The sequence below is a fragment of the Lithohypha guttulata genome, assembly GCF_036872675.1.
Source record: "Lithohypha guttulata strain CCFEE 5908 chromosome Unknown scaffold_2, whole genome shotgun sequence".
Lineage (NCBI taxonomy): Eukaryota > Fungi > Ascomycota > Eurotiomycetes > Chaetothyriales > Trichomeriaceae > Lithohypha > Lithohypha guttulata.
The window spans coordinates 1,808,158-1,834,865 of NW_027042751.1; the positions used below are offsets into that span (position 1 = coordinate 1,808,158).

General features: G+C 49.0%; 12 protein-coding genes and 1 non-coding gene across 13 annotated transcripts; 6 read left to right on the forward strand and 7 right to left on the reverse strand.

Annotated features, from left to right (window-relative positions):
- Positions 1–1,758: 1,758 nt before the first annotated feature.
- LTR64_002773 (uncharacterized protein) lies at positions 1,759–2,922 on the reverse strand (the record flags this gene model as incomplete). Its single annotated transcript, XM_064897139.1, has 1 exon — positions 1,759–2,922. One exon carries the CDS (start codon positions 2,920–2,922, stop codon positions 1,759–1,761), a length of 1,164 nt encoding a protein of 387 aa, XP_064756089.1.
- A 416-nt stretch (positions 2,923–3,338) lies between these two features.
- saf4 lies at positions 3,339–4,352 on the forward strand (the record flags this gene model as incomplete). Its single annotated transcript, XM_064897140.1, is given in 2 exon segments — positions 3,339–3,705; positions 3,721–4,352. The coding sequence occupies 2 exon segments, from the start codon at positions 3,339–3,341 to the stop codon at positions 4,350–4,352; spliced, it is 999 nt and encodes a 332-aa protein (XP_064756090.1).
- Positions 4,353–4,412: 60 nt separating this feature from the next.
- LTR64_002775 (uncharacterized protein) lies at positions 4,413–7,313 on the reverse strand (the record flags this gene model as incomplete). Its single annotated transcript, XM_064897141.1, has 2 exons — positions 4,413–5,722; positions 5,801–7,313. 2 exons carry the CDS (start codon positions 7,311–7,313, stop codon positions 4,413–4,415), a joined length of 2,823 nt encoding a protein of 940 aa, XP_064756091.1.
- Positions 7,314–8,203: 890 nt separating this feature from the next.
- Positions 8,204–8,600, reverse strand: LTR64_002776 (uncharacterized protein; the record flags this gene model as incomplete). The annotated part of the gene is made up of 2 exons (XM_064897142.1): positions 8,204–8,416; positions 8,511–8,600. 2 exons carry the CDS (start codon positions 8,598–8,600, stop codon positions 8,204–8,206), a joined length of 303 nt encoding a protein of 100 aa, XP_064756092.1.
- Positions 8,601–10,163: 1,563 nt separating this feature from the next.
- Positions 10,164–11,506, forward strand: LTR64_002777 (uncharacterized protein; the record flags this gene model as incomplete). The annotated part of the gene is made up of 2 exons (XM_064897143.1): positions 10,164–11,078; positions 11,126–11,506. The coding sequence occupies 2 exons, from the start codon at positions 10,164–10,166 to the stop codon at positions 11,504–11,506; spliced, it is 1,296 nt and encodes a 431-aa protein (XP_064756093.1).
- Positions 11,507–11,676: 170 nt separating this feature from the next.
- LTR64_002778 (uncharacterized protein) lies at positions 11,677–12,890 on the reverse strand (the record flags this gene model as incomplete). Its single annotated transcript, XM_064897144.1, has 2 exons — positions 11,677–12,704; positions 12,839–12,890. 2 exons carry the CDS (start codon positions 12,888–12,890, stop codon positions 11,677–11,679), a joined length of 1,080 nt encoding a protein of 359 aa, XP_064756094.1.
- Positions 12,891–13,160: 270 nt separating this feature from the next.
- LTR64_002779 lies at positions 13,161–13,246 on the forward strand. Its single transcript has one exon. It is a non-coding gene; the product is annotated as a tRNA-Lys (tRNA).
- Positions 13,247–14,530: 1,284 nt separating this feature from the next.
- Positions 14,531–15,646, reverse strand: OMA1 (metalloendopeptidase; the record flags this gene model as incomplete). Its single annotated transcript, XM_064897145.1, has 1 exon — positions 14,531–15,646. The coding sequence occupies one exon, from the start codon at positions 15,644–15,646 to the stop codon at positions 14,531–14,533; it is 1,116 nt and encodes a 371-aa protein (XP_064756095.1).
- Positions 15,647–16,365: 719 nt separating this feature from the next.
- Positions 16,366–17,698, reverse strand: TIF5 (eukaryotic translation initiation factor 5; the record flags this gene model as incomplete). The annotated part of the gene is made up of 2 exons (XM_064897146.1): positions 16,366–17,634; positions 17,684–17,698. The coding sequence occupies 2 exons, from the start codon at positions 17,696–17,698 to the stop codon at positions 16,366–16,368; spliced, it is 1,284 nt and encodes a 427-aa protein (XP_064756096.1).
- A 1,381-nt stretch (positions 17,699–19,079) lies between these two features.
- Positions 19,080–20,699, forward strand: THI6 (thiamine biosynthetic bifunctional enzyme; the record flags this gene model as incomplete). The annotated part of the gene is made up of 2 exons (XM_064897147.1): positions 19,080–19,507; positions 19,553–20,699. 2 exons carry the CDS (start codon positions 19,080–19,082, stop codon positions 20,697–20,699), a joined length of 1,575 nt encoding a protein of 524 aa, XP_064756097.1.
- Positions 20,700–21,471: 772 nt separating this feature from the next.
- Positions 21,472–23,212, forward strand: LTR64_002783 (uncharacterized protein; the record flags this gene model as incomplete). Its single annotated transcript, XM_064897148.1, has 2 exons — positions 21,472–21,667; positions 21,717–23,212. The coding sequence occupies 2 exons, from the start codon at positions 21,472–21,474 to the stop codon at positions 23,210–23,212; spliced, it is 1,692 nt and encodes a 563-aa protein (XP_064756098.1).
- Positions 23,213–23,710: 498 nt separating this feature from the next.
- Positions 23,711–24,623, forward strand: LTR64_002784 (uncharacterized protein; the record flags this gene model as incomplete). The annotated part of the gene is made up of 3 exons (XM_064897149.1): positions 23,711–23,726; positions 23,901–23,954; positions 24,091–24,623. The coding sequence occupies 3 exons, from the start codon at positions 23,711–23,713 to the stop codon at positions 24,621–24,623; spliced, it is 603 nt and encodes a 200-aa protein (XP_064756099.1).
- A 689-nt stretch (positions 24,624–25,312) lies between these two features.
- LTR64_002785 (uncharacterized protein) lies at positions 25,313–25,856 on the reverse strand (the record flags this gene model as incomplete). Its single annotated transcript, XM_064897150.1, has 2 exons — positions 25,313–25,588; positions 25,671–25,856. 2 exons carry the CDS (start codon positions 25,854–25,856, stop codon positions 25,313–25,315), a joined length of 462 nt encoding a protein of 153 aa, XP_064756100.1.
- Positions 25,857–26,708: the final 852 nt, after the last annotated feature.

Below are 26,708 nucleotides of genomic sequence, written 5' to 3' on the forward strand. Positions count from 1 at the left end.
ATCTGATGCACTTCTAGAAGCGTGTAATTTACTTCGGACGATGCCGAAATTGAGATACGCCCACGACGTAAAGCCCATGATTTGGTATCTAGCAAGCCCTCCCAGAGCTTGTGCATTAAGAAGGATATCTTCAAGTCAGAAACCAGACTGAGTTAATGTAAAGCGTGCGAGATCCCCATTCTTCTTGTATTAAGATGTTGCTTGATTAGCCGTATTGTTTCTAACATCACCCCTTCCACACCAACTACGGGGGGACCAGGAAAAGAGTGTGCCACTATATTTCATCGCCGGGACAGGCAGAGACTACCAAAAACCACCACATGGTTTCTAGTTGCGACAGTCGACGATGAAGCTTACGTCTTTCGAGGTCTGGGGCAAGACTGACCTTTCAGCAAGACACAACTGATTACATGGTTGGAGTGGTGTGGTTGTTTTTTCACGATGGCGCCATGTTTCCTGGTGAAGTAACAACAACGAATGGGTTGACACTCACATTATAGACGGACGAGCCAATCGCGAGCTTTCTTTCGACAGACCAGTAAAGCAAGACGAGCTTGTAAACACTTCCCAACAATTTGGTTTCTGAAGTGTTCACAAGAAGTGAGAGGTCAAGATGTCCTAGGGAAGAGCTCGACAGAGTGGAACTGTTGGCCATGTGACAACGAGACCATAGCCAGAGTCGTTGTCTTCAAGCAATAATCACTGATATTCATTAGCAGATGTCACTTCCTTTTCTATACTCCTGCACCTCTGACACAGTCCAGTAACATCCGTCTAGATTTGACCATGTCTATTCGTGGTGGTAGCACTACCTTTGATCAGTATCAGGCACAATTAACATACAGACAAGCAGTCTACGACGAACAACAAGACCCTTACCAGACCTCTTTGTTTGAGACCAGGCAGAGAGACAGTAGCAGACGACAGCTCTTTAATACAGCTGGAATATTCTCTCCTTCACAAGGATCTCCACAACGACTTGTTCGGCCACCCAGAGCAACTGAACAACTTTTCCAATTTCTTCGACAGCGTCGAGCAAAACTTGCTCGACACCCATTCTACCCTCCACCGCCTGAGTACGTGGCCATGACTGGAGAGGAGCATGCCACAGATGCGCAGAAAAATGCCGTTAACGAAGTTCACCCACGTGAAGGTACGTTACACTCATTGTTCATGGATATTTGCGGGAACCCTTCCACTCCGCAGAACATGGCCATTCGAACGCAATGGTGCCTTTTGGTTATCTGCGTTTGACTTGTATATCCACTTGATTATTGCGAATGAATAAACGCAAGCTGCTGATTGCACCATCCAGATCAAAATCACAACCGCCATCCCACGAGCCCACCATTCCAAATAACCCCCAAGATGATTGGGCAGAATTTAGCAAATACCATCTACAACAATCAGCCACGCCACAGAGGCGGTATACTCGACGGTTTACCTGATTGGAGTGCACATGTAAATGAATGCGAGCCGGACCCAGAGAGGGGCGCGAGAAGAGCTAAGGAATTGGATGAGTTCTTAGGAAGGTTGCCTACAGAATTAGAGAAGTGGAAGAAAGAGGCAAAAGGGAAAGCATCGGAGCAGGATAGTTCAGAACCAATGGAGCTATCGTGAAGGGGGTGGCCAGTCGATATCGATCACGACTCTTGATTCCTTCAAGGATTGATTTGTCGTGCTCAGTACAGCGAGCAGGAGCATAAAATTCGGAAGACAGAACCAAAGGCTTACCCAGCACTCCTGCACCCCGTCACTTCACCAACCATATTTACTTCCAGCCTCCCTCTTATTCCTCCGTCCACTCGCAAAACTCTCTTCCAGAGCCTCCTTCTGACCCTGAGCGCTACTAACCAACTGCTTCAAACTATGCTTGCCAGGCGCAATAGCTCTAACCGGATTGTGTTGTATCTGCTCGCCAGCCGCAATGTGAGCTTGATTAGCAGCGTACTCGATGTCTGTATTGAAATTAATGATCTTGCTGGCGTTGCCACCTTGTCTGCCGAGAAGCTGGCGACGTTCGGCGGCGGTGAGATTTAGGTTGTCTGCTATATTTGCTAGTGATTCTGGCTGATTTGTACTGATAGAGTTGTGAGGGGTTGGATCTGAGGAGAAAGTTGAGGTAGGGTCGTCATCGTCGAGAAGTTCTACTATTTCGTCCCCATCTTCGTCTTCGACAAGGACGTCGTTCGTCTCGAGCTGTGTTGGGAGTTCTGATGGACCTGAGGAGAAGAGGCTGATTTTCTTTGGTGGGTTTGGCGGTTCAATGGTCGCGGTATCTGGTCTTGATGATGGTGCTGGTAGCGATTGTGACGGTAGCTCAGCTCTTGTTTGTGATGCAGGATTCCCGTTGGTGCCCGTCAGTTGGCTTACTGGCTTCTTCTTCTTTGCGTTGCGTGCTACCGAGAGTGGCTTGAACATGAATGGCTTCCCTGCCGTGACTGTCGGTTTGGTATCTTCGGAGGAGAACGTAGGCTTGGGTATGCTCGTTGGTATGGCTTCCAGATCTGTATCTTTCGGCGCATCTTCACCAGCGAACAGATCCCTCAACTCAGCGTCGGAGTCTCTGCTGAAAGCTGGCTCAGCACCTGTCTTCAGGCTGAATACTTTCCGTGCTGGCGCCTTGTTGCTAGTGGCTGACTTCGAGGTCATATCATCCCGTTTAGGAGCTGGTAGCATCGCGTTGAAGCCAGAGAATGTGCCGGCGCCAGTTCGTGGTCTCTTCGCAGGTGGCTCGCCATCGCCAGCATCTTTCGTAGTGGGAAGGGTCTCTGTGAGGTTGACACGGATCTTCTTTGGGTTGCCTTTGTCAACTGCGAAGTTCGTTTGCGCTGCAGGTGGTTTCTGATTTGCTTTCGGCGCGCGTGTCGGTTGAGGTTCAGAGTCTGATCCTTCTGAGTCAGAATAGCCTACGAGAACCATATTGTACTTGTGCTCTAGCCGAGTGAATTGTCGAGTCTTCTCTGGTTGAGCGAAGCAAGCACATGCCAAACCAGTGTTCGGGAATTTCTGGGGTTCAGCAAGGTGACGTAACGTATTGTATTCGGCCCTAATCAGTGCTTGGAAGCTGGTCCATACTGCAGCTCCATGTAGGCCAAAAACGTCCGAAATAACGTGCCCCACGATACAAGTACAATACTGTATGAACGGCCTTTGTGTATCAGTCCGCACTCACTCTTCAACTTTATCCAGTCAATTTCAGGTCCCAAATCTTGTTCTTTACTGCTCTCACAGCCTTCACGATAATCGTGTCGAGGTCACAAGAGTCTTAAACACCATCACCTGGCATTCCCACTGACCACTAATGCTCAAAACACTATCCTAATGCCACCTTCAAGATGCAAGGCTTCAACATGGGACGTTACATCCCACCCGAGCTAGAAGGTGTTCTCTCATTCAACCAAGCCAGCGGCAAGAAGCCAACCAACAAACGATCCGATGGAAGCCAAACCGTCCGTTTCGAATGCCCTTTCGCAATCTGGTGCACGAATTGCCAGCCCGAGCAGATCATAGGCCAAGGTGTACGTTTCAACGCCGAAAAGAAGAAAGTAGGCAACTACTACAGCACGCCGATATGGTCGTTTCGAATCAAGCATACAATTTGTGGAGGCTGGATTGAGGTTCAGACCGATCCTAAAAATACAGAATATGTGGTCGCGAAGGGTGGACGGAAGAGAGATGTGGGGGAGAACAAATTGCTGGAAGGTGAGGTCTTGATAGGAAAGACCAAGGTCGATGAAAAGGAGGGTGCTTTTGGACAACTCGAGGAAAGGGTGAAGGACAAGGCGGTGGAGAATTCACTCCAGGCTAGAGTGAAAGAGTTGCAGAAGAGGCAACAGCGAGACTGGGAAGATCCTTATGATGCGAACAAGAGGCTACGAAGAGAGTTCAGGGTCGGACGACGAGAACGACAGGCTGACCAGAAGACTGGCGATGCTCTGCAGGAGAAGTTTGGTCTGGGTCTTGATCTAAGCGCGCCAACTGCAGAGGACGGTCAAAAAGCAAGATTGATTGATTTCGTTTCCGAAAAGGATACTGACAATACCTCGCGTAGCATATTCGAAGCGAAGCCTAAGTCGCCTGCGTTCGTGAAGCAGAAGGACGCGAAACCAAGGGCTGCCGCCATCGATGGACGAAAGTCTGTCTTGTACACGAGCTTGAAGAGCAACACAAGAGCCAGGGGTGACCCATTCCTTAAGGATCGCCGTGAGTGGCATCCTGGTTCGAGACGTGAGCACAGTACTATGCCGGAGCCCACACGGGCTTCTCTAGACGCAAATGGAGCTGACGAGGATGTTCAGAAGACGATGACCGCTATCGCCACAACGCTATCTGCTTACGATTCTGACTGAATATCAATGTCCTACATGGCGGTGACACATGATGGCTATTCATCGCTCCTTGACCATGCCCTAATCTTCAAAAGCATCCTCGACCCACTGCATGTCAGCAGCTTCCTCATCTGGATCGTGTGATAACAGCGAACCTGCATCTGACTCATCGACGTGTGGATCGTCTGGCTGTTGCATTGGTTGCAGACCATGTGTAGGCGTTACCAGATGTGTTTGCTTCTGAGGGAGGGGTACGCTCATAGACAAGTCGTCAATTGAGATAGTGCTCTCCTCTGGCTGCACATCTGATTGCTCCTCAGGCGCCTGGACAGATATCTTGATATGTGGATGCTCTTCTGGATCGTCCTCATCACGTATAAAGCCGCCGTCAACGACCTCCTCCTCCGTCACAAAGCCACCTCCGGAAGTCTCTTCAACGGTAGGGTTCTGATCTGATTCGTCCTCAAAGACGAACCCACCACCTTCGTTTGTGTCCGGTATGAAACCACCAGCAGCGTACTCAACTTCTGCTGGGAAGCCTTTAGCTTTGGAATGGTCAGGTTCGAGGTCATTGTCCAGAACATCTCCCTCTACCTCAGACTCAGTCCCAAACAATTCATCCATTAGTTCTTCTTTTGGTGCTTGATGCTTGTGTGGTGACCTTACCACCACTACCTGCTGACGGACGATTGAGTCAGGCAGTACGATTGGTTGTCGAGCCTTCAATGAGTTGAATACCGCTCTTTCTTGTGCCTTTGATGCCTCAGTTGGTTCACCACCAGCAGTGTCAGGGAGAAAGCCACCTTCTGCGCTTTCTTCGTAAGTCGAATCGTCGTCACTATCGTCTGCCTTTTTGCCGAATCCACCATACTCCTCTTCAAGGCGTTGACGCATTCTCAAAACAGCATACATTTTCTTCCATACGTCGGCCGTGATGGCCTGCCTTTGAGCGTTGACCTCTTCTTCAAGCTCGTCTTCCGTAGCAATAATGGTTGCAATCATTGCTGCAGTATATCGTTCGTCCACCACAACCCCATCAACGATGGCTGTCCCTTGTCGACCTTTGAACGTAAAGCCTATCACTGCAGCAACTGCATCTATGTTCAGAGTCTTTGCCGCCTGTGCTGCCAGGCGATGTCGGATATGGACTCCTCCAGCTGGTATCATCGTTGACACGTATATGTCGAGGTTGCCGAAGCCGTTCTTGGGAACACGACCATCGACGATTGGTGGCGGAACGTAAAGTTGTGTTTGAAACTCTGCATAGAGCGCGACACCTTCTTCCTCCTGTTCCGCATCGTCTGGGGGTACACTAGTTCCGCATCTTTTAGGCACTCGTTTTAATGGTTGTTCACCTGCTTTGATATCTCTGCCCTTGCGATACCATCCATCTGCACTTCGACAAGCATGAAGGTCCTGCCGCCTGAATACAGCCTCTAGCTTTCGGTTCTTGCCCGAAGAGAACTTACCACATTCTCTTCTTGGTTCAATCACTTCGTTAGCTCGAAGATGTCTCTCCAACACATATACGGGATGATTTTTGAAGTCTTGCACATTCTTAGGCATGCCTTCCTGCGCCACTCTGCGGTCTAGCGCAGCGTCCTCGATATCGTCACGGCTTTCAGGCCATTTTTGGAAGACGTGCATGACCTTGCTGAACCACTCTTGACCGTTCTTCGTACTTTCCACTCGACTTTTGATAGTTTTGGCGTTGTACGCCGCCGTGTACCGTTTGGTTACGTCTTTGGCACGTCCGTCGTCCTCAAAAGCAATCACATAAGACATGTTGTTTAGGCTATCGGCCGCTGGTGGCTCAAATCCCGTCCTTGGCTTGTTGATCGTATGTCGCACGAGAGGATCGAGGGGTATCCATTGATCAATGGCAGGATTCAAGACTTCCACCCACCAGACAGGATACGGCGACTCGTTAATGGCTTTGCGCTTTGAAGTGGCTCTCGCAGTCCCAAAGTTCTGATTGCCTGCTTGTATGTAGTTCGGTTCGTCCTTCTGTGGTGTTTCGCCCTTCACCACTCGTGAAAATGGCAATACCTGTAAGGAGCATATTAACCTGGTTTCGACAGCGACTGATCGTAACAAGGCACAAAAAATCTGGGCACCAATGTCCCTAGACCCTGAGCGTTGCTTCGCAACATGGCGATAATCATCCAGATCGTACGGGTCCTCAGCTTCCTCCATTTCTTTCTCGATGTCTAGGTGTTCTCTCCAATAAGCACGTCGCATACCTCGTGCATTCACTTTCCAGGTCGTCCGCCAGATGTTACAAATTTCACCGATTGCAGCATCGAAAGCATATTTCCTCTCCGCTTGAGTTCCCTCTAGATGTAGTCGTGAAATTAACTTCCTTGGTATTAAAGACTTCAGTGTTTTCTGCACGACCTCGTCTTCGCACCATTTGTTTCTTGTCGCTAGGTGAAGTAACAGACAAAGCAAATGCCACTTATGCACGTTAAGACGAAATTCGCGTTCAGCTTTAGTGACTGGCTTTCGCCTCTGGACCAGACGCTTTGGTGTTGCGACAGAGCTCGAAAGGTCAATCTGAAGAGCTTTGGGCTCTTCGTTCTCAGTGTCAGTCTCCACATTCTCAAGAATCTCTACATCCTCAAAATCTGCGTCGGAATCTGAATCGCGATAATCGTCATCGAACACTGACTGTATCGGAGCAGGGACAGTAGTGTCGGCGCTCTCGGTCAAGGGGTGGACTACTGGTGGGGGAAGCGTGTTCTGTGCTGAGTCATGCTCGTTTCGTGAAGTCGGCAGCTCGTCCTCTACTTCGATTTTCCTCCTCTTTGGAGGTCGAGGATCTGGTTTGAAATCTTCTGGGTTATTGTGGTAAGCCTCGATCAACATCTCATTAAAGATCTCTGGAACGGCGCCATTTTCGGTCTCAGCGCGACGCGTTGATCTACGCGTGGCTGCTCCTTGACGGTTAGTAGGTGGAAGGGCAGCTTTCCTTCGTGGCATTGGAACGAGGGGAGTAGATGTACTTCACACATCATCGCTTTACAGGAGAGAACGCGATAATTTCATCTAATAGATGTCCTTGGGCGTGGCCTTTCGATAATCCTAGCGAGTGTTCGTTCTGAAGTGTAGGCAGCCACCGTAGCAGTCGCTTGTCGATGAGGAAGACTCAAGGGCATGGTCACGTGATTCACCGAATTCTGTTTGCAAAGAGTTTCTCACCACCAATGTTCGCTACCATGAAACGAGGAGGACGTCATAGACAACGTAATGTGAACAAAAGGTGAACATAACATGAACATACAACATGGCGATCTTATCGAATTCTTTGGTTTCCTGCTCTTGGTTACTGATACCCTATCAGTACCACTTTTTGAGGGACTAGAGCATGTCCCTGACAAAGACTCATGCCAACCTGGGCGTCTCTTCATGTCACATTCTTATACTATCATTCGGATTCCTTCATCTACTTCCTATCGAATTTTGGATTCTCACTCATCAGCTCGGCTCGCCTACTTTCAAGCTCTACTCCAAGCTCACTCAGCTCACGGCCATGATCGAGCTCGAGCGCCGGCGATCGAGCTTGCAAGCCTGGTGAATATGTCCCAACCATAGTCGGCTGTCCATGGACCATCGGCGTTCCGGATGTTGTGTTCACGTATTGAGGTGGTATACTTTGCATATGTCTCCTACTGTCCTCAAGTTTCTGCTCGAGATCTAGCTTCTCTTTTGCTGCATGTGCTTCCGTGGAAGACAAGGTTGCTTGCGTCGAGCCCAGATCAGATTTGTAATGCCTTCTGCTACGCACAGCGAAGGCAAGTGCTGTGAGAGCACCAATGAGGGCCGCCCCGAGTATACCACCAACCACTCCACCAATTAGAGCCGAGTTGTCTTTAGCGCATTGAGGATTTGCACTGGTATCGGATGCTGATAAGCATGTGCTGTTGCTTGATGTTGAGCCACTCGCTGTGGAAGGTGCATCGTTGGTCGCGTTGTATGTCGTATTGATCGGTACTGATGCGCCAGGCAAAAGGAGGTTGCCGATATGTGATGTTGAGATCATTGTAGCGTTGTTGCCACAACAGTTTTCGTTGTCTGATGCCGCTCTACAGCAAAATTTCCCTGGCTCACATTGCAGAACAGACCACGAGTATTGGTTACCCATGAAAGAGCATAGCTTAGGACAACCTTCAGCCTTACCAGTCTGATCTGTACAGCCATTGATGTATAGAAATCCTGCGTACCAGCCAGATGTTGATTGACAAAGACCAGAGTCAAGGCAGAGGTCATTTTGCTGGTTCTCGCCTTGCGTTCCCTGCCACACGTTAGCCATCGTATGGTCGTCGTGAGGTAGAGTTGTTCAGTATGCACAGTCGAACCAGCTCAGGATGAAGTGACTCACATTCAGCATACAGCATCCACTACTTTTGGCTTCGGGAAAGCATGGTCTGTAACGTGAGTCAAGCACGGAACCGTCCATGCTGTAACATTGTTGTGCTGTGGCTGAGCTTGCTGCCGCCAGCAGTATCAGGCCGAGGGTAGTCATCTCTTCGGAAAGTGTAGCACGGAGAGCAACCGGAGGAGGACGTACCTATCGTGTATAGAAACAGGAGGACGTCTGAAGTCTTGGGATAAACGATCTGCTAAATAAGAGGAAAGCATGTCACTGTAGCTGATCACGACGATCGTGGACCCTAAGAAAGCATAATCTTCGATTCTTGTCGACTGGTCAAGCATGTCCAGAAGAATCGAGCAACATTGGTTGAATACTCCTGGCCGTGTCACACATAAAGTCTATGTCGGAAGAACATGGCGTTGCCAATGCCATTCTGCCTGAGCGGGTTCCGGACACCAACATCTCTGAAGCAAATACTGGAGACAGACTGGGACTAGACCTCTCGTTTCACCACGTTCTTTCATGCATATGTAGGGCACCCGCCAGCTTGCTTGAAACAGGGCCAATCTCGAGGTAGATGCTTAGTGCGCTAAGCTTCGCTAGCAGGGTGTGCAAACAAAGCCACAGAAGCTAGCACGTCTCTAGACAGCGACAATTTTTCTGCTTGATCCTGGTAAGGGCATGTCCGGAACAGACAAGACATTCCGGCAAACTTGTGAACTTGTGAGAGCGTCCACCAGAGCGATCGCTTTTTCTGACAGAGAGCGCGATAAGTCAGGCCATTCGAAGCTGGCTGTGAGGTACGAGAGGGCGTCAAACGGGGGACAGAAAAGTACACTACATGTTGTACGATTAGTAACGAGAACATTGACGATCCAGGAAGAATTGGTAAAGTCTCCATTGGCTGATAGTCAGACGATGTCGTTAGCATCAGATTAATAAGGCCTCCTGCATGAAATTGTGTTTGTGATCCAAGATCATTGCCCATACTGTAATGCGGGACACCGCCCGATCTCGCCCTTCAGCGAGAAGTTTATTGTGACAAGCATGCTGCTCTCGTCTCGAGTACGTGAATCGCAGTTGATCCAGCGTCCCAAGTACAACTAGGGGGAGGATATCAAGCTGAAGAGGAACGGAACGTGGCCAGACAAGCTTTGCAAGCGGGCCAAAGCTTAAAATTAAACAGCGTGATGACTGATCATGCCGACCAACTTCTCCATTTCGACAGGTTTCATTGTCAGGTATCCCTCCTCCTCCAATCTGCCAGGCATGTAGTATTCAATATCTTCGAACCGACCTGAGATCATCGTCTGGGACACCTCTGTCGAGTCTGACCTTAATTTAGACAATGGTGAGAAAGACATCCTGCTCCAGAATAAAAAACTGAATATGCCTCAATTCTCTGTCACAGTTTGCTTGCATCTCTGCTTCTCCTTAGTCATCCAGCCACCTTGATAATGTACGCGGGTGTGCTCCTCTTTCTGGCGTGTCCCTTCTTTGCTGCAGCATGGCTGCCAGGTGAACACAAGCAGATCTTTGCTCGGTCCGGCGTCGACCTATTCAATCGCAGCAGTTTACATGAACATGGCCTCATTGAACGATCGCTACCCTCAATCGGGAACACAGTCAAGGTCCGCGGTGTGAATCTAGGCAGCTACTTCGTTGTCGAAAATTGGATGGCAAGCACAGTGTTTTCCAGCTTCGGTTGTGATTCTCAATCTGAGTTCGACTGCGTCTCTAGTCTTCAGGATCAAGCCAAAGCAGACAAGGACTTTCAAGGTCATTGGGAGTCATGGTTGACAGCGGACGACTTCAAGAAGATGGCAAGTTATGGTCTCAATACGGTACGGATACCTGTAGGATACTGGTTTCTCGAATCTCTGGTGGACTCGAGCGAGCACTTTCCTCGAGGTGGAGAGAAATACCTTGATCAAGCTGTTCAGTGGGCGAAGGATGCTGGCCTCTATGTGATAATTGAACTTCATGGAGCGCCCGGCGCTCAAGCTACCGACGTATTTACTGGTCAGCTAAATCCTTCACCCGGGTTCTACGACAACTACAACTATGATCGTGCATGCAAGTGGCTCGAATGGATGACCAACAAAGCGCATACACATCCAGCCTATATCAATACGGTAGGTATGATAGGTCTAGTCAATGAGCCAGTCCGCATTGGAGATTCACGGTATCCAAATGCTCAAGCCCAGACCGATTCGATGCGCAGTCAGTACTATCCAAGGGCTTGGACAACCATACGAAACAAGGAGGCCGCCTTGAGTATCTCGAAAGATGGTCAATTACACATCCAGATGATGGATAAGAAGTGGAACTCGGGTGATCCGAATGAGTTCTTGCCCGACAGAACATTCTGGGTAAGTGGATTCTCGCCAGTACAAGTCTTCAACTAACTCTCACTCAGCATGCGGCATATGATGACCATCAGTACGTCAAATATACTGATGCGAAGGTATCACATCAAGGGTATCTTGACCTCTCGTGCAAGGACGATCGAAGCGGAAACTGGCCTGTGATTGTTGGCGAGTGGTCCCTATCGGTCAACAGTGATGTAGAGCACAACAGTGATTGGGACCCAAACAACGATGCGAACAAGGATTTTTACAGGAAGTGGTTCGCTGCCCAGGTTATGGCTTATGAGAAAGGGCAAGCCATCGGCTGGTGTTTCTGGAGCTGGAGTACGTCTGGACTCAATGACCCGCGATGGGATTATCAGAAGGGAATCGACGCTGGAATCATCTTGAAGAACATCGACGATGCATACACCATTGGAGCGTGTTCGTAACGTGGTCGATATCATCAGGGAGAGTGCTGAAGTGGATCTTCCTCGTGCAGGCCATTGAGGAGGACGCCCAACACTTCGAGTGCAGTCAATATGCCACGAACCATGATGCTATTGCCAGGCCTTAACGCATAGACTATTGGAGTGAACGCCATACGCTTCAAGTGCACCACTTACAAACCCCAGCTACCTCTCCAAGCCAATTCTAGCTTTTCGTCTTTTCCTTCACGTTTCTGCATCTTCCTCTGCACACCCTCTTCCACAGCCTCTGCAACGTCCTCCACAGTCATACCTCGTTTTCTCTTTCCAGTCTTCTCGTTACCTAGAACCGTGTCCTCTGCAACAAAGCGATACACTTCGGCAGCCTGCTCGAACATTTCGCCACCAAATTTCATTCCTCCAGAAGACTTGAAAGTCTTTCCAATCTCGCGCATCTCGTCGACCCATCTGTATGCTTTCGGCGGCATACCTGTGAGTCCTTTTTCGGCGCGTTGTGCTAAACCCGGCATATATTCCTCAAGATGCGACTTTAGTTCGGGAAGTACTCCACAGGTCGCCGCCGTGGTGTAGCTCAGAATCGAAAGAGCCGTGAAGCCTTTGGTCAACGACGCGAAACATGCCTTGAGCGCCGATGCAGTGCCAAGTTTGCCAGAGATGAATTTCATGTTGAGAAGTGTGAGCAGAGCTGGGGTTAGCAGTGATTCATGCGGACCTGACAATGGGATAGATGGTTTCTTCCAAGTAGAGTCCTGGTCGTTGCTGTTATTCGGTTCGTCGCTGGACTTGTCTTTCGAGGGAGGCGAACCAATTATACCGCCATCCAGAAATCTGATATCGATTGGTGGTGGCGGGGGTGGTTCAGATGTACTCTGCTGACTACCAGCCATGGACAGAGTTCGGGTTAGTCTACGTGTAAGCGATGGTGTAGGCGGAGGACTCGTGATTGGCATCACGTCGAACAAGCCATTAATCTTGGCTACTGTTCTGGGTGAAATCGCATTGAGATCGATGTAGACTATCTGGTTAGAAGCGGGACCCTTCTTCGCTTTTCGTGCATCACCAGCAGACCGGCTTGCGTTGAACACACGTCTTGCTGTTGTGAAGGCGTCTCTTGGTGGGACTATGCTGAGGATGATGTCTGCTCGTGTCAACAACTCCTCATCTGAGGCGACATCCACAATCTTTGCTGCTCGAATGCGCTCTAGGGTGTGTTGACTTTATCCGTCAGCCGGGTAAAGGTGGAAGAGGCAGTAACTTGCCTTCGGCCTGCTGAGACTGTGAGAACTTCGTAGTCGTTGGCAAGAAGCAGTTTCGCTATGCCCATTCCCATGTCACCTATGCTGAGAATTCCAACAGAAGGCTTGACAGATGTAGATGATGAAGCCATTTTGAGTGAGAGATTGGGGACTGTTGGCTCGCTATCGTCGGGTATAGTAGGTGAACTGTAGGTGAGACCTTTCACGGATTCTTGGTATGACATTTGGCTGCTCGTGCTGTGGAAACATCATAGGCTTGGGAGATCGGCCGGGTGGACGCCCGTGTAGTATTTCGCCAAGCATTTCTGTCTCCATCATGAAAACTTCCCACATGTCCTGTGATATTAGGGTCATATATTATCGCTAAAATTCTTCGCTCCAAATCAGATCACAAACCAAACGCCCGGTTAGCTCAATCGGTAGAGCGTAAGACTCTTACAGAGCAAGATCTTAAGGCTGCGTAAGTACGGGATTTTCAGATTGAGTGGTTTGACAGGCTAATATCATCTCAGGGGTTCGAGTATGTTATCTATCAACAATCTAAATCCTTATACTGACTATCTAAAGCCCCCGCATCGGGCTGGCTGAGTCTCTCTGCTTCAGAGTAACACATCTGCATACGACAGGTTAGAGTCCTGTCAAAATCCCGCATCATTCTTTTTGCATTTTCCCAGAACACCTGATTTACATATTGTACGCAATATAGATCATAGCACACGGTGGAGACCAAAATAGCCCGGTCCAGTCTGACCATGACGTAATCCACATGCGGTGGTTGATAGTGTAGGATATCAAACACGTTTTGAGTAATATACGCAGGTGAACAAATTTCCACAAGTGAACGGTTATGAGCTACCGTTTAAGCACAGTCTTGAACACTGACATCCTTGACGCTTCCGACGTCGTGATCGAAGATATATTTCTCTTTTAGGTGCGCTTCCAAGGATCCTTCCACACATCAATTCATTGAGTCTGGCTGCCTCTTAGTTTTGTTGCTGGTCTTCTGGACTTCATTGAATATACATCAGCCAGATACGGATCAGTCAGTCTTTATTCACGGTGTTGCGGTACTAGATAGTCGCCAGCCCTTTTAGTATCTTTAGCAGCTCCCATTCCCTCTAGATATGCTACTCCAAAGACGCTGCCATGAGCTCTGGCAAGCTGATATACTGTGTTCGGAATTCTCATTTGCACTTCCACTGGCGTCCTCCCGGAGCAACCTTACTGCTCGATTCAATTCTTCTGCAACCAAAGTTGCGGCACGGTTGCAGTTCCTCTTTCAGCGAATCTGCCATAGCATACATTGTCGGACATGAGCATATTTTTTAGTCTGCCACACATCTTCCTCGCTGAGGGTGATGTGCCGAGTCTTGGTTGGATGGCGCACAAGCCGATACCAGAAGAGGAGATGATCTTGATAGGGGAAAGAGCTTGTAAGCTTCGGAGTCGAGATACTGAACATGTTATGCCTCATCGTCACTTCAGCAGCCATACTAACGATCGCATGCAGTAGAAGTACACGGTAAACCAGGCGTCCCCCCGGAAAAAGTGTTGAAGCCAAAGCCAGAGTGATCGTAGACGGGAATGTCCTTTGGTCTGCCGTATCTAGGGTACGATATATCGATGAGGTGATAGGGTTGGATTGTGATGGCAACAGCAAAAACGATGGACCATATACCAGGTGGAGCAGATTAAGAGATCACGTTATGCTCGGAGTTCTTATTACAGCAAGATGAAATGAAGTGGTCATTTGGTAGCATCGTTGTTTGTCTTAGAAAGGCCAATCCTCATTCTCCCTCGACGCGCGACCTCCAGTCAGCACACTCATTGTCCCTGGCATGCGTCTTCCAACATCCGCAATCTTCCTGAACTCGTCAAATCCCCTTGCCGTGATCGAACATTCACTCTCGTTGTATTTCTCCATAGCCTGAGGCATCCACTTCTCCATGGCCTCACCACGAGTGCCGCTACTCGGATGTGTACTCAAAAATTGGGGAGGTGCACCGCCTTTTCTTTTTTCAAATTCACCCATGCGCTTCCATAGACCTGGAGCTCTTCGAGGATCGTAACATGCTTCTGCCATCATCAGGAGACCAATGTGATCCGCCTCGGACTCTTGCGTTCTGCCGTTGGGTAGTGTAAGTGTGAGGTCAGCTATGGAATTACCAATTTGACCTGAAATGTCAAACACTGAAGAGATGAGCAGGGCAGCAGCTATCGTGAAAACCTGCCTCGACAGACGCTCGCCGACATGGTGACAGACATTGTGAGCTATTTCGTGGCCCAGCACAGCTGCTAGACCATTTTCGTCTTGTGCTATAGGTATAATGCCTGTAAACACGAAAACTTTTCCACCAGGCATAACGAACGCATTCACGTTATTGGGATCATCAATAACATGAACCTGCCAATCTCCGCCATCGAGGCCATGGGCAGACGGGAGCAATCTTGTGACAATTCTGGCAACAAGCTGTGTATATGGATGTTCTTTGGGAAGGATTCGACCTCTAAACTCTTGAAGTGTTTGTTGATATGCCGAATCCGAGACCAGTGCTTTCTCATTCTCGGGAGAGACAATATTGAACCTCCTTCTCCCTGTGACAGGCACCTCTTCCAGGTTGACCACATAGAAAGTGCCACCCCCAGCCCCAGTAACAATTACGATGGTTTTGTAATTTCGCCATATATATTGGACTCTCGCGAATGGCGCAAAGTTGCTGTATGGCCCCGAGTTCGGTCTGCTCCCACCTCTTTCTGGAAAGCGCTGATAGGATACGAATCGTCTCTGTATATGCGAAATGTGTCGAGTGGTAGCTTTAGAGCCCGCGGTTCGAGCAACAGGCGCAAAACGAAAAAGACCTTGCAACGAGTTTCGTAGGGAGTTCATTGTGCGAGGATATAGCCTTAGAGCATTCACCCTCTGCTCTGAATTGTCATAACGTTACGACGCAAGGTGAAACATGAGAGCTCATGGTTTGAGAGAGAGGTGAAAGTGCTAGAAATGGTGGTTGCTGGACGAGAGATGTGATGCAATCAGAAGGAGCCCGAGGAAACTACGACATGTGGCTTCAGCGTGGCCGACGTGTGAAAGGCACACCTTTTCCGCATCAACGTGAGCGACTGCCACGCGGCTGAAACGGCCGCAGAACTCCCGAGTCTAGAAGAACATGTGAACCTGAAGCTGACCACGTCCCTATCGAAAAGAGTGACCCTTCTGGTGGACGCCTTTATGCTATTGTACTGGAACCGTCAGGTATGATTTTTTGTGAGTGGCACGTTTACAAGGGCAACATAAGGGTCAAAGCAATTGCGGAAAGAATGATCCGATCGAATAGGAGGACAAATATTCGTGGCAAACGTAATCTATTGTGAAACTACCTATACCTTAAAAGGTAACTGGTATGCTGTGCAGCTTGAAAGAGTGGCAGGCGGCCTGTGTTGTGCCTGTTATGGCACAAAGCTCCTGGTCCGCAACAAAGTCAGATGAAAAGCCCGGATTGATGGCAACACCAGAGTGGAGTGGCTGTAGATGTGCACTGAAAGATTGTCCCATAGTCGAATTACAGAAAAGTGTGGTCGAGATATGATTAGCAGACCCAAGCAGGCCTACTCATCGTCACTCTCCTCCTCATCACTCTCTGCCTCTTCGAGCCATTTGAGGAAGGGTTCAGCGGCTTGTCGGACCTTCCGGCTGGTAGCGATGTCGACGTATTTCTTGCTAGCTTTGGTTCCCCATGGCTTGGTGACTTCTTCGGTAATGACATCTTCCTGGTACAGAGTCATCAGGATCGTGGGAACCTTCGAGATGAGATCTTTGTTTCCACTGCCGACGAATCGTTCAATGCCACCCAGGAAAGCCTTCTGGTGCTTCTCAGAATCACCAATCATCTTCTTGAGCATGCCAGCCCGCTTAGGAATCTGAGCGACAATATTCTCATCAAAGATGATCTGAGCAAGCACAGTCAAAGTCTTGTGCTTGCTCTCGATACCAAGTTCAGCTGTCTTCTTGTAGATATCGACATCATCCACCTTTCCGATACCACCTTTCTCCTTGGCTTGAGTATCGATCCAGGTACCCAGCTGATCGTAGACACTGAAGCCATTCTCTTCACCACCATCGTCTTCTTCGTCAAAGGCAAGGGAACGCTTGAGATCAGTGGGAAGTTCTTTGGCACGAGCAGCGACTGCTTCAGCCGAAGTGTCGACTGCCCACTTCTCTTCTTTGGTTGCACCGTTGGTGGCGTCGATGGTCTTAGCATCTTCCTGAATCTGTTTGGTGAACTCGTCATCACTACCTGCAGCAATCTCGCCATCGTCTTCTTCTTCGACATCCTTATCCGAGTTGGACTCGTGCGGACTACGATCGGTGCCGTTGACGGACCCATTTTCTTGAGCTTCAAGCTTAGCACGATCTCGGCGACTCATCTTTTCCTTCTTGGCTTTCTTTCCTCCTTTAGGTTCATTCTTGAGAATGAAGCCGCTAAGCTTGTGGCGAAGGTCGACGGCGGTGCGCTGGCCACAAGCCTTGCAGTCGAGCAGGATTCGTCCATCCTTGACAACGAATTCGGTTTCAGGATTCTTACAATCCTTGCAAAGAACGAATTTGTTGATGAAAGTGTCAAGAGACTCCTGAAGTTTATCTGCCTGGTGGGCTCCGTTGATGATCCATCGGTCGTCCTTCGGATTGGTATTGGTTTGAGCACCAAGTTCGAAACCGAAGAATTTGATTACATAGGAGGGAGGACGTGCAAGAGATTGAGCGACGCTTGGAAGATTGGCTACGACGGTCTTGATACCATTGCCCTTGCCCTCAATCTTGGATTGAAGGCGCTCCATCTTGTAACGATAGAAGGGGTCGGCAACATCCCGACGAATCTAGAGAATGTTAGATCGCAAGAAAGAAGGATCAGGGTATTTAACTCACGTTAACAGTAGCCATGGTTGCGGTAGTTGATCAAAGACTGCCAAAGATGTACGAGAGCCACAAATATTGACAGAATGTTCACAAGGAAAGATTGCTGATTGTCGTCTGGCTAGACATGCGTGGAAATATTCACCACCGATTGTCTATATTCAACATGAATCTTTGCGGTCGAAGTCGACAGGCATTAACCATAGGCGAACCGTGAATGGTCTTTACGAGGTTTTCTCGAGAGCGGGAATATTTGTAATTTTTGAGGTTGAAGAGATATTGAGGGATGGAAACGATACATAGACAATCCGATGGCTGTCTTCTTTCCTGACGATGGAGGAGTTGTAGGGTGCGATTGCGCAAAGGCAGGTCGTGGGCGATTGTCAACAACTGTTTGTCGAACGGCGCGTCGCAATCCCAGTTGAGTAATGGGGATGGGGTAGGACACTGAAGAAAGCAACGATCAGAGTGGAAGGACTTTATTGTGGTGAAAAAAGAAAGAAAGAGAATCGGCAGAGGCGAAAAGTCGAAAATAAGCTTGCGGAGTGATGACTCCAGGACGGACGGCAACCACTCTGCGGGCCTCAGGCAACCTTATCAATTACTCGATACCCCTGGCAGTCTTTGTCCAAGTATCATGTGCACACTGTTACCAGCCGTAACAGGTACATTGAGTTGCACGTATTACTCCGTCGGCTGCCTCTCACATGTAGGCAACAGTGCCTGGAACAAGACGATCCCGTGCTTTTGGGGAAACAATGCAACAATGAGCTTTGTGGTTCACAGACCCAACGTCTACAAGCGGAATTGCAGAGAGCTAACCACTCATACCACGCCCCGAGGACTAGCCGTTCGCATCATCTGCATAGTGAGGTCGATCATGTCAATATCAAATCATGGATCGTAATCGTCGACTCGGCACACTTCGGAAATTACTACTAATTCATCTTCAGTTTCACAGCATACGTAAAATGGTTCTTTCATTCTCAGCCTTCAGGTAGCAGTGAGCGTTATCTTTCCCAGATGACGAACATGCGTAGCAGCCACCGTATATGTTCTCTTCGAGAGGGCTAGGTGGTCGGCAGGCCGAGCTTATTTCGTCAACATCTGCACAGTTCGGTCCTACTTGCGTGTAGCTGTGTTGTTTGACCTGGATAAGACATCTCATGATCCTGTATTCATGTTTCGTGTCCCAGCCAAAAGGCACGACTTACCCATATCGTGTATCACAACTTCGGCAGGAGCTCTTCGAAGATCCGTATGACACAATCGAAAATTTGTAGTCAATTTCTACCACAAGTACCTCGTCCTTTCTCTTTCCTCCTATTGGTTATTGCTAATTCGACGAGCCTGTTCATGATTTCGGCGTAGCTACAGCCTTACCTTACATTGTCCTTACCGCCCGATCATGAGTGATACCAAGCCACATCTAGACTTGAGCCTCTACCTTGTGACAGACTCGACCCCTGACATACTCGGGGACAAGGACCTTTGTCATGTGGTCGAAGAAGCCATCAAGGGTGGTGTTACTGTGGTACAATACCGTGACAAACATGCCGATACTGGTCAATTGATTACCACCGCCAAAAGGTTACATGTCATCACAAAACGATATGGTGTCCCTCTGCTGATCAACGATCGATTGGACGTATGCCTTGCCGCTGGCACAGAGGGAGTACATATTGGACAGGAGGATGTCAAGATAGAAGATGCAAAGCGTGCTCTTCCTGCCAATGCTATTATCGGCATGACCGCATCCTCAGTTGACGAAGCAGAGGCCGCCATTAATGGAGGTGCTGATTACCTAGGAATAGGCACCATGTTCGCCACGCCTACGTAAGTTACATCTTATCGTTCGTTCCCTGAACTAAATGTGAGCAGGAAAAAGGATACCAAGTCTATAATCGGTACAAGAGGAACACAGGAGATCTTGTCCCGCTGCCAGACAGGAACTCAACACTCTGTGGGATGTGTTGCCATCGGTAGTATCAATGCCACTAACGTACAACGTGTACTGCATCAATCGACAGCAAGAGGTAACAGACTAAACGGCGTCGCAGTAGTCAGCGCCATCGTAGCGGCCTCCAATCCCAAAGATGCAGCGACAGAGCTTGCTAAGCTTGTTAAGAGTGCATATGACACGTTCTATGTAAGCACTCCCCCCAATGTGCAGGCTGCCACGACCACAGACACAATACTACGTCAAATACCGGCAATCATCGAAAAGCATGTGGCTTCAAGTGTGTTGTCTCACAACATGACGAATACGGTAGTCCAAAACTTTGCGGCCAACGTGTGCTTAGCCACGGGAGCATCACCTATAATGTCCACGAACGGTGCGGAAGCACCTGATTTGGCCAAGCTGGGTGGTGGCCTTGTTATCAACATGGGAACTATCACGCCTGATATTATGAATGCATATCAAGCTGGCGTTCGAGCATACAACGCAGTCGGAAATCCTGTCCTCCTGGATCCTGTGGGCGGAGGAGCCACGATGGTACGACGAACAGCAATTCAAACTCTGCTCAGAGCAGGTTTCTATGATGTGATAAAAGGAAACGAAGGTGAGATTGGAGCAGTACTGGGAACTTCTGCCACGCAGCAAAGAGGAGTTGACTCAGGACCTTCCACATCAGATGTCCAGGCAAAGGCGACTATGGTCAAGTTGTTGGCACAACGAGAGAGGTGTATTGTGCTAATGACAGGTGCCACTGACTTCCTGTCCGATGGTGAACGTACTTTGGCCATTTCCAACGGAAGCAGTCTTCTAGGTAAAGTGACAGGCAGTGGGTGTGCACTCGGAAGTGTGATTGTGAGCTATTTGGCATTACAAAAGGGTACTGACAAATTAGTTGCAGCACTTGCTGGTATCTTGCATTATGAACTTGCAGCGGAGAGAGCGGCAAAACAGAGCTCATGTAGAGGTCCAGGCTCTTTTATACCTACCTTTCTTGACGAATTGTATTTGCTTGGACAGGATGTGAAGAATTTGGATCTACTCGCAAATGCAGAGGTGGAGCTGGTGTGAACATCCTTGCGGTCGACAGTCTGCTAGATCGTATGTAGTGAACAGGACGAATACCGTTCCTTTGTACTCTACGTGCCAGCACTCCAGGCACTTTCATTCCCATGCAACACCTGGCGCAAAAGATATGCCACTGCTAGCAATAGTGGTTGCATTCGACTATTAGTGTAGAATCTTGGCGTCACGCCGTGTCAAGAATGCGGCCCTCGAAAGTTATAGCACACGTCGCTTTTACTCAACTAGATTCGACTCAACTTAACGTTTTCCGACTGTTTCGACTTTCTAAACGATTCTAAGAGTGCAGTACGTGTATCAAACATTGCGATTCGGCTGAAGTCTGCGGCGATTTCGCACCGACGACTTGCGACGAGACTTTGTATTTCCTTGCAGTCCTACCCATCGAGAGGCAACGCTCCAAGTTGCTGAGCAAGTCCCTACAAGTCCTCAATCGTTAGAGATCTTCGAGCGTATTATTGTATCAGAAGCGATCGAGGCCTACACAGCGCAGTCGTCTATACACTTATTGAAGAGCTAGACTCCTGCAAATACACCTTACATCTCACTTCAAGAGCATTTCACAGCGAGCAAAGACACCAGACATTTGTCCTACTCCCGAGACGCAGAGAAGCTGCTGAGGTGCATCAACTAACACCTTGACCTTGATGTGCTCTTTTTAGGGATTGCTTCACCTTTTGACCACATATGTGCTTTCTTTTAGTGTATTTAGGCCTCTGCAGGAGCTTTAGATTGTGTTAGACGACTGCGCTGTTGGGCGATGGATGGAGGTAGCTTTGCCACAAGAGAAGAAATCTGGCGATTACAATCAGCCATCGACGGTCTGTCGACAACTCAGACTCAGCACGCCGAGCGCATTATGCGCCTGGAGAAGAGGACTGAAGATGGTGGCAGATCAAAGAGTCTCTGGGGACCTTCTTCTCCCTTCCCATCTGGTTTGAGTTCTTCGCAGACAGGTGAGTCGGCCCTGATCTATAAGGACTGGTCAGCTGATGATTACACCAGAGTCAACCCTCAATCCTGCTGCGGAAGCCTTCCGTAATTTTGACAATGATACTCCTGGTGGCATGATCAGTTCCTTAACCCTCGATACGAGTGATGAGTCGCGAAGAGCAGCCTCTAGAGCGGCTTCGGTACGTTTCGACGAAAGCGCGAACAATTACGCCCCTTCCAGACAATCGATAGACTTGCCTACACGAACAGGTAGTGGTCTAGGAGGCCATCCACTGTCAGAAAGATCGTTATCACACCGCTCGGATGGACGTGGCAGTACGGTAGGCTTCGGAAGAGCAAATAGTTTTGGTCTTGAGAACAGCCGTCTGCTTGGATCGATACACAACTCCCCACGTGTTTCCGGCAATCCGCCACCTGGTTTGTTTGCCCTTGGACCATGTCCTGCCATCGTTCGCTGTTGGCTGACTGAGACCTTCACCAACGATACCTTGCTTTACGCTGCTGTTTGTACAGGTGCTGCTGTGTCTTCAATCGGTATACAAACTCTTCACAATTTGGGCCTTGACAACTCGATTATCGAAGAGAACGGGCTACGAAAGATAAGACTTCTTGTCTACTTGACGGAGGCTAAGATCCAAATACCCTCCTCGAGGTCTGCTAGCCCATCACCTCAAGTTCCTACGGTGACTGCCAAGTTTGTCGTTGACGAGCGTCCCTCTGCAGACAAGTCGATTCAAATCGTTCTCGGTAGTGATATACTGCGGCAGCAGAGTGCTGACCTGCTCCTGTCGCAGGACAAGCTCGTCATCTTCGACGACGATCGCAATCAGCTTTCGGTACCATTGGTCAGACCAGAAGATGACAATGTATACAGACATCTCGTCACCAAAGCAAGAAGTAGGAGCGGATCTTCAACGTCTGAAGTCGTCCCTTCTGATCTGGTCAGTGAAATATCAGCGCCTGGAATTATTGGTCGTCCCAGCAGACTAAGCTCAGTCACGAGTCCAGCTTCACCACTGACTGAAGTTGTCAATGGTTCGATACCTCCAGAACCGTCTGATACTCACCAGATCGAAGAAGCCAGGCAGATTCTAACAAGGTCGGTAACAGATCTACAGAACCGCCCAAGCGAAGACTCCAAGTCAGGGACGGAGAGCGAAAGGTCGACGACGACGACTCCGTCAAAGTCTAGCTCCGGTGTCTGGTCATCTTCTTGGCGCAGCGCTGCAGCAGGCGTACCCACGAGCCAAAAACCTGCTGATCCTCAGAGCTCGACGGCCTTTACGCGGCATGGCGCACCTCGACCTATGAAAGTGCTTCGTCCCAACAAGTCAATGGCAAATGTGACTCGAAACGCTTCCAGTCCGTCCACACCCACGACAGCGAACGCGATTGATACTCAGCCTGTACAGACGGAGAGTTCGATACAAAGTCCAACTGAGAAGGGTCCTGTGCCAACGAGGACAAACCCGATAGGATCAGGGAGTGCTTTCGGGTGGTTGAACTCTGGTGCGTCGAGGAGAACCACGACGAGTGGAGGACCCTGATTGCGAAAAGTGATATTGTCGAGTATAGCACAACTTCTACCAATCTCAAAGTTCATTCGCATGACTAGCTATTCCTTAATCGTCTGAGTAGTATGGTTGAATCGAAGACGTTTCCGTGACATGTTATTCTGTGTCGATCGTCAACTTTTTGATCTTCTACGAGTAATTCCTGCTCGCAACGCCCAAGCTCTTATCAACAATGACTCCTACAGCCTCATTGATACCTACACCTACATGCCCTCAACGCAAACTCTTCCAATCGTACTGTAATTCGTCATGCAGCCAGCCACCCCACTCTCCCACAGCTTTCCCCACACAATGCATCATGCAAGATTAACGGACCCTGCTGGCCGGCACTCGGAATAAACCCGTCGTCCTTCTCCCCTTTCAGCAGTAATACATTGTATATCAAACCACATGTTCAGGTCTCCCTTTCGAAACACACATAGATCAGTTCTTACGAAAACAGTCCGTGGTGTTGTTCGAGCATTTTCCAATATGCCTTCGAGAATAGGTAAGTGAATTAGTGACTGACAGTGCTTTTTGACCTCGGCAGTGCTGTATAATTACACGCATAGAGGAGAATGCGCTAACAGAGGAATATAGAGAACCCAGCACTATTGTATGTTATATGTTAGCACGGGAGGGAGTCTCTAGTGAAGGACGACTAGCTCACCATTTCCACCAGTATCTGCGACATCCAAGAGAAGTTCCGCTCTGCAATATGGGAGTTTCCTAAGGTGTATGTGTGAATCTATCTCAGCCTTCTATACAACTTCCTTCCGCATTCCTCAATATCTTTGACTACTACTGCTCCCCTGCCAACCTTTCTGGACAACAACACTAACCACCCCATCACCCCCACAGCATCTCAACAGCCACCAAACTCGTCAAAGCCGCCAAAATCCTCAACATCCCAATCTACGCCACGACCCAAAACGCCTCCCGCCTAGGCGCCACCGTCTCCGAACTCACCTCCCTTCTATCTGACACTCAAAACGTAGAATTCGACAAAACAGCATTCAGCATGATGGTCCCGGACCTCACCGCCGCACTCACCAAACAAGCATCATCCTCACCCGCCGAAACGGGGAAACCACACACGCCCGTCTCTGTTATCCTGGTGGGGATCGAGACGCACATTTGCGTGACGCAGACGGCGCTGGATCTGCTGAGTATGGGGAACAGGGTGTATGTGCTGGCGGATGGGGTGAGTAGTTGTAATGAGGGGGAGAGGCCGGTTGCGTTGGCGAGATTGGCGAGGGAGGGGGCTGTGGTGACGACGAGTGAGAGTTTGTTGTTTGAGCTTGTAGGGGATGCGGGGAGTAAGGATTTCAAGGCGATTAGTGGGTTGGTGAAGGAGACGAAGGATGAGACGAAGAGGGCGGTGGAGACGTTTTGTAAGTTGTGATGGGCGGGGTGGAGTGGATTTGGGAGGAAGATGTATACTTGTGTTTCGTTGCGAGGGTGACAGGGAACGTGTATAGTCAATAGATTATGGGCGTTCTATACAGATGAGCCTGAGTACAGACTAGCCATCCATTCGGCGTGTTCAGACATAGTTGGCGCTAAGCATCTCATCGCCTGATCATCTGCCGTTATGCAAGTGGATTGAATATATGATTGTCGACTATAACCTTCGCGAAGGCTCGTTGAAAGTTGTAGACTCAGACACTTGTTTGGTTTTCAGTGAGACATTTCACGGAAATGTTGATGACCTTTTACTCGATTTGTTGGATGTTGGTGCACGCTCGTGCTGCCGCTAACAAGTGATTGATGATGTGGTAGTCCGACGGTATGGTTTGAGGGATTGCATGATAGATACGTATAGTATTGAGTCAGATGAGTGACATGATAATCGCGATGTCTTTAATCGTTAGTAGATTTTCGTGGTGTTTCCAGATCACATGCCTAACCATAAAGGCTGCTACTTGGACTCGAGACCTTCTCCACTGGCAGCTAGTATCCAGGCTTCTGCAACTGTCTCCAAGCTCTCAGTTCATGCCATGCCAGATATTTTTCTGCCTAGGACAAGCCTCGCGAGCGCAAGGTTCGAAGATGCACATTCTCGAATCACAACCCCTGCTCACCAACTATTGGTCAGATGTCGTTTGACGTGATCTCGTGAGCGAGGCGTTCTTGGAGGTAGTGGACTTTGTTCTCAGGACCATGAGACGAATGCGTTTGGCTTTTTAGTTGACGGAGGTTTGCTTGTAGCTGATCGTGCGCCGCTGGCTGAATCTTTTGATCCAAACTGAGCACCTGCACAAGTCGTCGCTTGTATGAGGAATTCTCGGGCAGGTTTTTCGGAGGCTTTTTCAGCATGCTCATGATGTCGGGTGGACGTCTTCGAATCGTGGTCTTGGTTGCAATTGACTGAAAGTAGGTTTGTCAATGCATTCTGTTCGTTAGCGCTTTGTAGTTCGTTGCTATCAAGTAGCAGACTTCATAGACTCACTGTGGACTTCTTGATCTTAGTCATAACGTCAGCATATGAAGTCGAGTCTGTTCGGGAGACCAAGAGATTGGAGAGGGCTAAAGGAGCTGCAGAAGTGTCGATGTGCTTTTTGAAGGGGAGTGTTCGTGCTGAATAGATCCTTCGCGTCTTGTGGATCCGACACTTGAAGATGTTACCAGTTGTCATGTCGGGAGTGAGCGAGTCCTGTGGTGCTGAGGAGATAAGAAAGAGACACCACTGTCATATTGAGGGAAAGCAGGAAGAGTTTTGATAGATGTAGCGGATCGTAGAAACAGAAGGACAGATTTGCTGAGGGCTTAAAGCCAGGACCGAGAGAGATTGTCTTGAACTATCGGTAGGGGCAGCCCCACTAAAGACAGATTGACAACTAGACAAGATACACTCGAGAGCTGCTAGTCCAACTCCCTAAAATATTAGCATCCTTGCAAGCGCGATGAATCCTACACTCCGACAAGGACATAGCACGTTCTGTATGGTGCACGCACATGCACGGAAGATAACACACGTGGAGACAAGGTATCAAAATACTCCATCATCAGCCCTACCAGTGGTTGATGCATGCCTTTCAGGTGTGGGCGGGGGCCAAACTCTTTTAGTATACCGTGTCTTGCAGTATGAGCTTTGCTGGGATAGCATTGACGATCCTGAGATCGAGTAAGATGAGGAATGGTATGAAGCGAGAAGAGACTCTGTGTCCTCTTGTATTAGGAGTGCTGCATCCTGCAAACTGTCCATGTATATCAGCCTCATATAGGTTGGGTAACATTCTCTGGCAATCTCGTGCCTTTCCCAGCGTTTAGTTGTGCCTGCAATTGGAGAGAATCGTGCAGCTATCACTACACAGTCGCCTGCCTCGACGACAGGACAGCTCTCCAACATTGGCTCTAGGAAAGTGCTCATCCTTCTAGATCGAGAGGCGGCTACCCTTCAGGCGGACACGATGTTGTTGAGATGAGGTACCCAATTCAGGTTAAGACTTTCTTCCTCCAGACGATTCTCCAAGGTCACAGGTAGGCC